General features: G+C 40.9%; 1 protein-coding gene across 3 annotated transcripts in view; it reads right to left on the bottom strand.

Moving 5' to 3' along the window:
* PREP (prolyl endopeptidase) overlaps window positions 1-13,690 on the bottom strand; it is a 172,318-nt gene that overhangs the window by 78,461 nt on the left and 80,167 nt on the right. For all 3 annotated transcript variants that reach the window (XM_048844907.2, XM_048844908.2, XM_048844909.2), the window contains exon 8: window positions 6,984-7,175. In XM_048844907.2, the coding sequence (XP_048700864.2) occupies window positions 6,984-7,175 (192 nt within the window). The remainder of the gene's footprint in view (window positions 1-6,983; window positions 7,176-13,690) is intronic.

Genomic DNA, 13,690 nt, shown 5'->3' on the forward strand with positions numbered 1-13,690 from the left:
ACCAGTAGATTACAATAACTCAGAACAGCCTTCTTAAAACAAAAGTCTTCTTTATCTAACCATAGGAACAAAGCATAGCATAAGAGAATAAAGCTTTTAAAACAGCAAAAGGCCTGTTTTACCCCACAGCGTATCTTGCCCCATACTCCTATCTTTTGGGGAGATGGGTCTTAGTCTCCCCAAAAATTTGTCTAACGTCTCTCTTAACCGTTCCAGGCTGCTTTGAACTCCTCATTCCCCCAAAGACTGAGTAACTTCGAGGGAGACATGGCTGGCAGGCCTAGCAAGGGGTCAAACCAGGGCACCAATGTGAATAGCTCTTGCACAGTCTCAAGTGTTTGTGGTGAAGGGTATATCAGGAACCCCCTTTGCCTTTCTGGGAGCATTTCCTGTCAGCCCTGCTATTGAATAAACTCAATATATGCATACAATAAACACCACAATACCCAGTTCAAGATAGAATATTTAGAAATCATTACAGGTAACTCCAAACTCAGAGTCCTATCTATTCACTTTAACGACTGCTCTTTATTCTTGGTACCCCTGCAAAACCAATATATCTATCTATGACTGAATGAACAGAGGGCTCTATTGTAGCTTGTGCATTACCAAAATAATTCTTTACTTAGTTTCAGCCAGTTACACCTGAAGAGGATTGCCAACTTTCTAATGGCTGGTAACCGGAGTCCCGAGGCCCTGCCCCTTTCCCCAAGGCCCCACCCCTTCTCCACTTCTTGCCCCAAGGCCCCACCTCTTCCCGAAAGGTTCCAGCCCCATCACTCACTCCTCTCCTCACTTTCCCCCGTTGCTTGCTGGATCATCTCAAGGAGCCTGTCTGCAGGTAGGAGGTGGCCCCAGCTGAGCCGGGGCTGGCGCGGGTTAATGACCTGATACCTCCAATGACCCTGCAGTAGCTGGACTTTTGGTTTGGGTGCCATTTAGGGTTGCTAGGACTTTCCCATGGAAAACCAGGCACCCGGCAATCCTAAATGGTACCCGGACATAGAAGCCAAAAAATGGACTGTCTGGTTTAAAACACAGATGGGTGGCAACCCTACACCTGAAGCCAGCAGTATCATAGATGTAACTGAGGGCCTAATCCGGTCTGCAGAACCTTTATTTATAGTGAAGATGTACATGATGGAATGAATCTTGCTTTACTCTCACAGTGCATGGTGAATTTCTGCAAGGCCATCAGTAAAGGGGAGGAGGGAGAAACAAAACAATAAATCAACCACCATTGTTTCACCTGTAAAGGAGCACATCTGATTCAGTGTCACTGGCATATAAAACATGGAGCCCTATGAAACTGTTTTTAAAGTAACTCCATCCTCTCTTTTGAGTTGCAATGTATAACTGCTTTTGAAGTTTACTAAAATCTGCTTCTTACAGCCTTTGCTTAGGGGCAAGTAATTGGGCCCCAGGTGAGCTCCAAAAGGGAGGAAAAGTGAGGCTGACTGGCCTGTAGTTCCCAGGATCCTCCTTCTTCCCTTTTTTAAAGATTGGCACTACATTAGCCTTTTTCCAGTCATCCGGGACTTCCCCCGTTCGCCACGAGTTTTCAAAGATAATGGCCAATGGCTCTGCAATCACAGCCGCCAATTCCTTCAGCACTCTCGGATGCAACGCATCCCGCCCCATGGACTTGTGCACGTCCAGCTTTTCTAAATAGTCCCTAACCACCTCTATCTCCACAGAGGGCTGGCCATCTCTTCCCCATTTTGCGATGCCCAGCGCAGCAGTCTGCGGAAAAGGACCTAGGGGTGACAGTGGACGAGAAGCTGGATATGAGTCAGCAGTGTGCCCTTGTTGCCAAGAAGGCCAATGGCATTTTGGGATGTATAAGTAGGGGCATAGCGAGCAGATCGAGGGACGTGATCGTTCCCCTCTATTCGACATTGGTGAGGCCTCATCTGGAGTACTGTGTCCAGTTTTGGGCCCCACACTTCAAGAAGGATGTGGATAAATTGGAGAGAGTCCAGCGAAGGGCAACAAAAATGATTAGGGGTCTGGAACACACGAGTTATGAGGAGAGGCTGAGGGAGCTGGGATTGTTTAGCCTGCAAAAGAGAAGAATGAGGGGGGATTTGATAGCTGCTTTCAACTACCTGAAAGGGGGTTCCAAAGAGGATGGCTCTAGACTGTTCTCAATGGTAGCAGATGACAGAACGAGGAGTAATGGTCTCAAGCTGCAGTGGGGGAGGTTTAGATTGGATATTAGGAAAAACTTTTTCACTAAGAGGGTGGTGAAACACTGGAATGCGTTACCTAGGGAGGTGGTAGAATCTCCTTCCTTAGAGGTTTTTAAGGTCAGGCTTGACAAAGCCCTGGCTGGGATGATTTAACTGGGAATTGGTCCTGCTTCGAGCAGGGGGTTGGACTAGATGACCTTCTGGGGTCCCTTCCAACCCTTATATTCTATGATTCCTCCACACATTCCAGAGGGGGAGTGAAGCCATTTCACATCTTGTGCTCTGGACTAAGGGTTGAAATACATTCTGTGGCTTTATTGTCTACTCTTCTTTCCTTCGCTGCTGGTGAAATGCTGAAGGCCTAAGCAGCGTGACTCTTTCCTCCAACAATCCCCTGTATGCCAGGTGCAGGGAGGCCCTATAAGCGCAGCTAAATTCAACAGGATTTTGACAAAGATCAATATCATTGCCCTAGGAAAATGAACAATTCTTTGTCAAAAGAATAGCTTGAAACTCCCTCAGTCAAGCATGCAGGGGGGAAATTAGTGATATGTAGTGTCTAGAAAAGAAAAAAATTCATTTCAACCAGTGAAAATTCATATTTTTACCTTCCCCCCTATGTCTCACTATACCATTGCCAGTCCCCAGCAGTAAAAATCTAGCATAACCTGCTTCAACGGCATATTCAATCTTCCTATCTGTTCTTACAGCTCCTATCATAATGGGGTCATGATCCTGGGTAGGGCCTTTGGGAGCTATCACAATATATTTGAATATATGCATTAAAAAAATACTTTTGGAGGTGACTACACTGGTGGCAAGGGAACACTAACTACTAACTCCTTATCCCCAAAATATAAAAGACAGCAAACTGAAGGATCTATGGCCTTGGGGGGAGAGGCAGCACAAGGATGGGGCCTTGGGGGAAGAGGTGGGGAAGGGGGAGTGGCCTTAGGAATCCAGTTACCAGCCATCCTGAGGGAAATAATCTAAACTTCATACTGATCTCACCTTGCTGTGCTTAAACAAGCTCTATGGTATGCAAGATCTTACATTGCTCCGAGATCCCTCTGATGAATGACCTCGGCACACTCAATACTGCCTTTGTTGGCTTTTAAACTTTCACTTTAATATTAATTAATTCACAAACATTTGCCAAGGTTTAGACTCTCTGAGAATTAAATGTAATACAATACAAATGCTTTCCAGTTGGGGGGGCCTGGGTGGGAATGCATCCCATGGCAAATGCAGATGTCCTGAGGCCCTTACTTAACTATTTTCATTTTAAATGGTTGTCATTTGTTTTTTTCCCCTTCATTCACTGATTAGAGTTCTAAATTTATCTTTACTTTGTGTGAAGTGCCTACTGAGAATTAAGTAAACCTTGACACTGCTTACTGTTTGGGAGAGACTGATTCAAAATAAGAATGCAGATGAATAATTCTTTATGCTCTGTGCTTTTAAACATCTGTCATATTTACAACCCCATATTATTGTAATACATTTGTTTTTTCAAAGTTTCATGGAACTTGTAATGCAGGACTGGGTTCTCAAACACAAGTTAAAGCCCACAGCCAACTGTACCTGGGGGACTGGGTCAGTGAAGCCAAATTAAATTCTCTCATCTCTTGGTATGTGTATTTTTTGTTAGTTAGGCTGTTAGCTGCACTACAAATGCAGTATGATGTATTACCCTTTACTCTGTGGAAAATTTTTGCTACTGGAGGACACTGGCAGAGTTTCATATTTATTAATCCTGACTCACAAAATCTATTTCCATTATAATGTGATGGTTGTTTTTACCAAATTCAGACTATGTTCATATCCAGAAAAGGAGAAGATACGGCTAACAAGTAGATCATGAAAAGGTAGCAGAATGTTGAGTTACAGATTTCCATATTCCATTCTAAGCAAGAAAAACATTTGTGACTTTGAGCATCAGTTGCCAAAATGTTTGCGAAGTGATTTCCAATACTGTTAATTATATCTGGGTACATAATCACTATTATATACAACCAATTGGACAAGCAGACCCCCCACAAATTCTCAAAGCTCATAATCGGAAGCAAGCTCCCCACAGACCAGGAGTCTGGACAAACCAACCCAAAGCAGCACCCTGACAGAACAACAAATGCAAAATCACATATCTTCACTGCCACAATGATCAGCCATCCCCCCAGCCCCACACCACACCTTTCAAGATCCATGGATCCTACATTTGCCTACCACAATATGTGGTGTACCTCATCCAGTGCACTAAATGCCCCAATAACAACTATATGGGTGAAACTAGGCAATACTTATGCTCTTGAATGAACTCACGCAGGAAAATGAAAAAAGACAGAAACACCCTATTACCTATTACTTTTCACTAAGCGGTCACACTACATCTGACCTATCAACCCTCATCCTCAAAGGAAACCTGCACAACACTCTCAAAAGACAAGCCTGGTAAATTAAATTCATTACTCTTCTAGACACTAAAATTCATGGACTGAACAGAGACACTGGATTTATGGCTTATTACAACAATCTGTAACCCACTAAACCCCTCTTTATGTTCTAAGGCTGCAGAGGTGTTAAAAGGCCACTCTACCTTGAATGGTCCCTTACAATAAGTGACAGGTTTCAGAGTAGCAGCCATGTTAGTCTGTATTTGCAAAAAGAAAAGGAGGACTTGTGGCACCTTAGAGACTAACCAATTTATTTGAGCATAAGCTTTCGTGAGCTATAGCTATACGCATCTAATGAAGTGAGCTATAGCTCACGAAAGCTTATGCTCAAATAAACTGGTTAGTCTCCAAGGTGCCATAAGTACTCCTTTTCTTTTTACAATATGTGCTAACTACTTATGCTAAATAATCTGGTCAGCTTGATTTTGCTGTGGCCCTTTCCCAGACCAGAAGAAGAGCTGTGTGTGTCTCGAAAGCTTGTCTCTCTCACCAACAGAAGTTGGCCCAATAAAAGATATTGCCTCACCCAGCTTGTCTCTCTAAGCAGCAAATACTCATTTAACCTTTGAATTCTTATATTCATAGCTTTTGTAGGAGGTGTTTCATTACCATGTCATCTTTGTATCAAATTCACTTGACTCTAAGGCTTTCACGGCAATAAATTATTAACTGCCTTCTGCTACAATTGTGTCTTTCCAAACCAAATCTTGGAAGGATTAAAGCAATATGACATAATGGCAAGCTGGTCTTTCTTCACTACAATATCTTGCTCTTTAGGAATGAAGGATTATAGTTTCATCAGCTGCAATCTAGTGTTATTTTCTTTTATTCAGACCTATGTCTCAAAATTGTTACAAGCACTCATGGTTCCTTTTGCACAGAGGAATACAGCCCTTTAATTTACAGGTGCCATCATATATAATCAAACTGTTTTAGATTATTTCATTTTAGCGTTTGCTTTAATATATATTTAATTCCCATTATCTCATGAAGCCACTCACCCATTGTAACAATTACTTTACATAGCTATCTCTATAAAGCTAAATATAGATAGAGTACATGCAGAGATTAAATTCTCAGAGTATTTCCTGGAGCCTCCTACACTCCCAACATGCTAGAAAAACTCCAGGGGAATTGAAAATATTTACTGGAGCTCCGATCTGGACATTGTATATTTTGTGTATTGCTGCTCTGTATGTAGTGAAATTTTGATTATCCAGCCCACACTCACCCAAAACTTTCAGTTCAATGCAGGTCAAATATGTCCACTGATGTTTGGGTTGAAGTGTTTGAGCAATTTTTCAGTCTCTAATGGCACTGCCCTCAGTACTCCCTTTTACCTGAACTTTTGGTTATCTAAATGAAGTCCTAGTTCCATTTGAATAGTCAAGGTTGCCAAATATAATCCCTTAAAGAGGTTTTTGATGCATTAAAAAAAATTATTATATGACTATACACACATACTCAATTTGACTTTGCCTATAGAATGGAAAAGCTGAAGCAGAAATCTGCTGAGAAATAACCCCTCATGTGCTAAAATTAAAAATCAAGGTAGAGCACAGGATTTTCATTTCAGAAAAGTAGTAACAAAATTTATTAATGCCAAGATCCATAGCATTTTGGCACCTTCAGACTTTTAGCTATGTATTTAACTCAAACCCATATTTTACATTGCTGTTACCTATGACTTAAATATAACTTCAGAGATTGATGAACAGTTAGCAGATGACCAGAATGGAAGATAATTTGTCATTTCTATTATTTATCACACATATAGCACTGACAACGTACTCCGCCCTGCACAAGTAAAAGATGAAGGAGGTCCCTGCATCAGAGCGCTTACAATCTAAAATAGAGACCTAGAGGTCTCAATATTCGAGTATGACCAAGCTGTGTTTGCCACCTTTGCAACCCTAAAACCTTGTGACAGCCAAATTTGACTTTGAGCATAACTTGGAATAGCATAGTCCAGTCATGCTCCATTCCCCCCCGCCGCCCCCCCCAATAATCCCTGTACCAGGGATAGAGATAGAAAATGGTGGTGTAGAGCTGGCTAAGGTGGTTCTATACCAGTTAAGGATTCCTCATGCTGGAGAATTTCTCAGCTGCCAATTTAAAGCAGCTTTACAGCATCTTTTGTGGCACACAGAAGCCAGGGTAGGGCTAGGCACAGAGACTGCTGGATACACTGGGAAATCCAAAGGAGGGAATCATCCACAGAGTTCTTAAAAAATTATTCTCATGAACTCATGAGACCAGCCCTTTTCAATAACTAGCAGACTGACTTCACTTGGAAAAAAACAAAACAGGACATCTTTCACTTGGTTTATAGTCTTACCTAGAACGTCTCTCTGATGCTCAGGGACAAGCACTTTCCATTTGGATTCATCTGAATCACTGAAGTCAATATTGATTAATCGATAATTTGGAGCATGGCGATTTGTCTTGAAAGTGAACACTGTTCCCTCATTGGTGATATAGTCATACTCGCCATCAAAGTTGTCTATCAGCTTCACCCATTGAAGAATTCCTAAGAGCAAACAAATCATTCATATTAATTACTTACTCTTTAAAACAAGAAACATTTTATTTTAATACTTTACAATAAAGTTCTTCTGACTGCACTGTTGCTTCTTCCTCCTTCTACAATAATGACTATTAGTTATTCCTGCATATAATCGCAAACAAGCCTGGTGGTGAATACTTAATGAATAGCAGCAGCAATCTGACCAATTCAGAAATGAAATTCCAACCCATTGTTACTTTACAGCATTTGGTAGTTACCAAAAGGAAGATCAGACATATCAATATTAATTAAAAAGTAATTTTGAAGTTTGTGTGGCATGAATCTGATTTTCCTACGAACTTTTGAAAGTGCTTCACTGAGTAAAATGAGGGCAGTTTGCTTTTAACTCTGAATTGGCTTGGTTTTGTCACTTTGTACCATAACCTTAGAATTGAATACATTTGGGGATGGGAACAGACTGTATGACAGATTCCAGTACTTTTCCTCTTACATTTTACTATGTTTATATAGGTTTATAGGATCCTAGAAAGAAAAGGAGGCAAGAATAAACCAGGTATATAATACTTATGCTATGTCCAGGACCTAACCAATCAATTACACTTCATAGATGCAGCATCTGCCACACTGAAAATCAGGTCCCTTATTAAAGTAGAGGATACAAGAACATCACCAATTGCCTACTTGGGGATTCAAAAACACTCAGAAGAACTGAGGCTTGATTCTTTTCCTGTCAAGGACAAAGACTGTCATAATTTTAAAGGCCAGAAGGGTCCACTGTGATCATGTACTCCTACCTCCTCTATTGCACAGGCCACAGAACTTCCCCAAAACAATTCCTCGAGCATAACTTTTGGGAAAAAAACCCTAATACTGATCTACTATTGTCAGTGATGGAGAATCCACCAAAGCCCTTGGCAAACTGTTCCAGTGGTTAATTACTCTCACTGTTAAAAAATTTACACCTTATTTCCAGTCTGAATTTGTCTAGCTCAACTTCCAGCCACTGGATTGTGTCAGACTTTCTCGGCTAGACTGAAATATTTGTTCCGCATGTAGGTATTTACAGACCTAGCCTTTTCTTTGTTAAGCTAAATAGATAATCCGTGTGTGTAGGTAAGTTGATATATAACGTACTGACTCCATAAAACACCAAATCAATTTATTTTTAAATCACCCCCCATTCAGTAATATGAACTGAAATAATGCAAGAAAAGTAGATATTCTGGTTGAGCTTTAATTGCTGCAAGTAAAAAAAACAAAAAAATCACTAAGAGAGCTATTGGATTGCTCAGGCCATTTTAATCCCATTAAATATAACGTTAGTTTATCAGAGCCTTCAAATACAACAATAAAGCTAACTCTTCTTAACTGCCATTTTGGTTTGAGAAACCTTCCTCCTCTTTACATGAAAGGTAATCTATTCACCAACTAAATCCAACTATTTATATCACAACAATACAATGTTTTTATTTTATCATTTACCTTTAACTTATATTAAATAACTTACAGTAAAATGAAGGCCGCTTGCGAATTGCATATTGGATCAGACCTGTGTTCTGTCCAATTCAGTATTCTGTCTCTGACAGTGGCCAGCGCCACGTGGAAAAATCCTTTCTCCAATGAAGTCAATGGGAGCCAACATTTCACCCCAGATGCATAATTGGGATGGTGCAGGTATGATGTCGTGGAATAATCTGTGTTTTATGAATGCTTTATGATAATAGTTGGGGATTGTTTTAAAGCTTGATGCCTGAGGTTTAATATCCCTTCCAAAATGTTTGTTATAATAGTTAATAATTCTATTCTTACTATCCATACAAATGTCCATTTTCTCTTTGAATCTTGCTAAAATCTTGGCCGCAGTTACATCTGGTAGCAAAGAGTTCCACGATCTAAATGTGGGTTTATTAGTTTTGAATTTTCCATATTTCAGTTTTATTGAATGGCACATTGTTCTTATGTTATGAGATGCAGACAACAGGAGCTCCTGATCTACCTTCTCAGATTGTTCATTAGTTCATATACTTTATCACAGGTTTCAGAGTAACAGCCGTGTTAGTCTGTATTCGCAAAAAGGCCTAACAAAGAAAATAACAGAACACCACTAGCCATCACCTTCAGCCCCCAACTAAAACCTCTCCAACGCATTATCAAGGATCTACAACCTATCCTGAAGGATGACCCAACATTCTCACAAATCTTGGGAGACAGGCCAGTCCTTGCCTACAGACAGCCCCGCAACCTGAAGCGAATACTCACCAGCAACCACATACCACACAACAGAACCACTAACCCAGGAACCTATCCTTGCAACAAAGCCCGTTGCCAACTGTGCCCACATATCTATTCAGGGGACACCATCACAGGGCCTAATCACATCAGCCACACTATCAGAGGCTCGTTCACCTGCACATCTACCAATGTGATATATGCCATCATGTGCCAGCAATGCCCCTCTGCCATGTACATTGGTCAAACTGGACAGTCTCTATGTAAAAGACTAAATGGACACAAATCAGATGTCAAGAATTATAACATTCATAAACCAGTCAGAGAACACTTCAATCTCTCTGGTCACACAATTTCTGATCTCAGAGTGACTATCCTTCAACAAAAAAACTTCGAAAACAGACTCCAACGAGAGACTGCTGAATTGGAATTAATTTGCAAATTGGATACAATTAATTTAGGCTTGAATAGAGACTGGGAATGGTTGATTCATTATAAAAAGTAACCTATTTCCCCTTGTTTATTCCTTCCTTCCTTTCCTTGTTTATTCAGTGACAAATAGTGAGGGAGAGGCAAAGCACTTGACAGAGTTTCCTGAATCCTTCTCACTGCTAGTCTTCACATTAGAAGGTATAATGCTGAAGAGCTATATATGCCTGCACATATAAGTGTCTGAACTGAAAAGTTACACTGTTACTATCTTCAAATTAATACAATACTAATAAGAACTACAGTTAGATTATTTTCTTCATTTGATTGAAACATCAATAAACCTAACAGAACAGGAAATCAATAGCATACCAATAAAAATGATAGGGACAAAACCACAACATATATGACAAATATTTTTAAAAGTTTAATAATTTTTTTCTTGTATTGAATCTAAAAGGAAAAAAAATCACATCTGTGAAGTGTACAAATTCAGATCCTAATTCTGCTATGAACTCTGAACAGGCCACAACAGGGAAGGACATGTGTGTACCCAAGGCTCACTGAAAGATAAGGGCTGTGGATTCAACAGATGGAAAAACTGATTTGATCAAGATGCAATTATGATGGCAAGAATGGCTACAGAGGGTCCCCCACCACCCTCACCATTGCTTGTCTCATAGTAATACCATCCACTTTGGGGGAGAGATGATGCATTGGGAGCGAGTCACTACTCATCAGTTTGAGGAGGTTCGAAGCAATTCCCATTATACTCCACACTTTGTGAGAAGTCAGTACATCATATATTTTGTAGCAAATATCTTCTCACATGTACAAGTTGAAGAGACAGGGTCCATCGATCAGCTAACGCTCCCTCTGGAGTTTTGCATCATCAGAGGGAAAGCAAGTTTTATGAACAATGTAAAAAATATCAATTACCTTTTTACGTACTGTAGCACTTGATGTTAACTGGTAAGGATACAGATTTTAATCTCAATAAAGTTATGTTCCGTTTCAATTGTTGCCACTTATATTTTTGTGTAAGAACGATTGCTTCTCCACAAAGTACTGGGGACAGTCAGACTTTAAACTAGAATGCCTGGCTCAGCAAGAAAGAATCAACATTTGATGGATGGCTAAAGTTAAACTTAGTATTGGGCGGTTTTACTAACATCTAAACAATTCTGAGCACATTAAATAGGCCAAATTATACTCAAGAATCACATTTAGAAACTTAAGTCTGTACCAAACTTTATTCCATTTTTCAATTCCCAGACTTTAATCCAATTTGATTTTTAAGCCTTGTGAAAGGCATTGGAAGTTATGGATATAAACACTGAAGTGTTACTTTCAAATCTTAAGTGAAACTTTCTTGCAGTACTCAAGCAATTAAGATGAATTCATCCATTTATGCAAGTTATTGGTACATTGGGGGCATATAAGAGTTCCTTTCTGTTCATGCAATAGGCCTCACACCATTATGCCTCCCTTCTTTATCTAAAGCCACCCCTGTTCCTCTAGGAGCAAAAATCCCATTTTAATTATATTAAAAAAAATCATTTCACTTCTTTCTCCACCCATTGTCAAGAACTCAATTGACTTGTCTCAGTTGCCTAGCAACTAGCTGGGCCCAATAAGCCCTCACTAAGTGACTGTGGACAGAAGGGTCAACAAATCACCACTTAAGGCTTGTCGCAACAGCAGCACAGTGGCTGTTCAATGTGTTCCATGCTTATGCCAGACATGCTTCCTATACCAGCCCTTGCTCCAAACAATGCCTGCTCCTGCTCCAAACCTAGTCCCTACCTTCCTCTGAACTCCTGGCTCCAACCATTGGCTTGTTCCTTGACCCCTCCTCTGGTTCTGCCCTCTGATTCTTCTCAGACCACCAGGCAATATTCCTGTTCCAACAACTAGGATGCACTGCTTGTACCTCAGTGTGCAACACCAATGCATGCCCATTGTTCATTTTTTAAAGACTAAACTTTGTAAGCCACTTTTTTAGCCATCCTCTGAGATCTAGATATTCCTTCTGCATGTACGTCTTGCAGGAAAGCAATACTTACACTCCAAATAGTTTAGAATTTTGTTAGTAGATTATTAAACATTTTTGTATTACAGGAAAACAATTCAGAATTATCTTGTTCCCACATCATTTCTGTCTCCCCCTCTCACCCCTGCCCTATTTAAGAGCCACTCTATCTCTGACATCTAGGTATCTTTTGCCTCTAGATTTTCATTTTCTAAAAGTTGCATCATTCTTTGAAGATTCAGTTTACTATGATTAGTGGTCTACATAACCTTTAATATATTTCTTAAAGTGTGCTTATGTTTAAAAGTTAACACATTTTATATAATTGAGAAAACTCTTTTGTCCTTGGAATGCCAATCTCTATTACTGAAGATCAGAGAGAAAAGGTGGGTGAGGTAATATATTTTATTGGACCAACTTCTGTTAGTGAAAGAGACAAGCTTTTGAGTTTACACAGAGCTCTTCTTCAGGTCTGGGAAACTTACTCAGGGCAAGTCTACACTACAACATTAAGCTGATTTAATTTACGTCCACGTACAGCCACCACAGTAATAACATTGATTTTTCATAGCCACACTATGCTCCTTCTGTCGGTGGGGTGCTACCACTGATTTAATGGACAGTGTGGGTCATTGTGGAGCACTGACAGTCCAGAGACCCACTGCCCGTGGCTGACAGCCTGGAGCCCCAGCTGTCAGCACTGGGTGGCGAGGCTCTGGGCTCTCAGCCCGAGTGACAGGGCTCCAGGCTGAGGTAGAGTTATTAGTTCAGTGCAGTGGGTGACTCACATTGGCGGGAGCAACATCGTAGTGTAGATCCTTACAGAGTTAGGTTCATGTAAATTGCTCCGCTTTCAACTTTATTCATCCCCCAGTCCTGCTCTGCCTCCAGGCCAAGCTCTGCCCTCACTCTCCCTCCGCCCCCCTCCAGCCCAGCTCCGACCCCAAACACAGGTCCACTCCTTCCCCTGCTGCACCTCCAGCCCATCTCCACCCCCAGCTCTGCCTTCAGCCCTAGCTCTTCTGCTGAGGAAGCCTTGGCTGTGCAGTAATAGAGGGGTGTGTAGACAGATTCCATTACTGGGAGGGGGAGGTCTGACTGAAAAAGTTTGAGCTCCAGTAGGGTAGAGCAGGCCTCAGGGTGTCACAGCTAAATATAAGGTGGAACAAATTGTTTAGCATAAGCAGTTAACACATATTTCAAGGGAAATTCAAGGTGAAGTGGCCCGTTAACACCCCTCCAGTCACAGAAAGGGAAGGAAGCAAAGGAGGGAGGTAGTTAGTGGGTTATAAATTGTTGTAATAAGCCATAAATCCAGTGTCTCTATTCAATCCATGATTTTTCGCGTCATAACTTTGCCTGACACTAAAAATCATGGACTGATTAGAGACACTGAATTTATGGCTTATTACAACAATCTATAACCTACTAACAACCTTAGGATCGCTAGCCCTCAAAAACTGTCCTGGAGTCTTCAGGAATTAAAGAATAATCTTTAATTAAAGATTATGTCATGTGATGAAACCCCCAGCAATACATCCAACTAAAATTGGCAACCCTAATAACCCCCCACAGAGGGACAGCCAGAGCCCCACTGCCTCAGGAGGCTGTCAGTGCGGGCCCCCCCCAAATGACAGTTAAATGGGTGAAAGCACTCACGGTGAGGACGCGCACTGTCAACAAAAGTGCAGACATGCAAATCTGATTTAATTACTGTGGTGGCTGTACGTTGTCATAACTTATGTCGACTTAATTTTGTAGTGTAGACTTGCCCTAAGCAAGTTTCCCAGACCTAAAGAAGAGCTCTGTATATGCTCAAAAGATTGTC

This window comes from Caretta caretta, chromosome 3, assembly GCF_965140235.1.
Source record: "Caretta caretta isolate rCarCar2 chromosome 3, rCarCar1.hap1, whole genome shotgun sequence".
In the NCBI taxonomy this organism is placed as follows: domain Eukaryota; kingdom Metazoa; phylum Chordata; order Testudines; family Cheloniidae; genus Caretta; species Caretta caretta.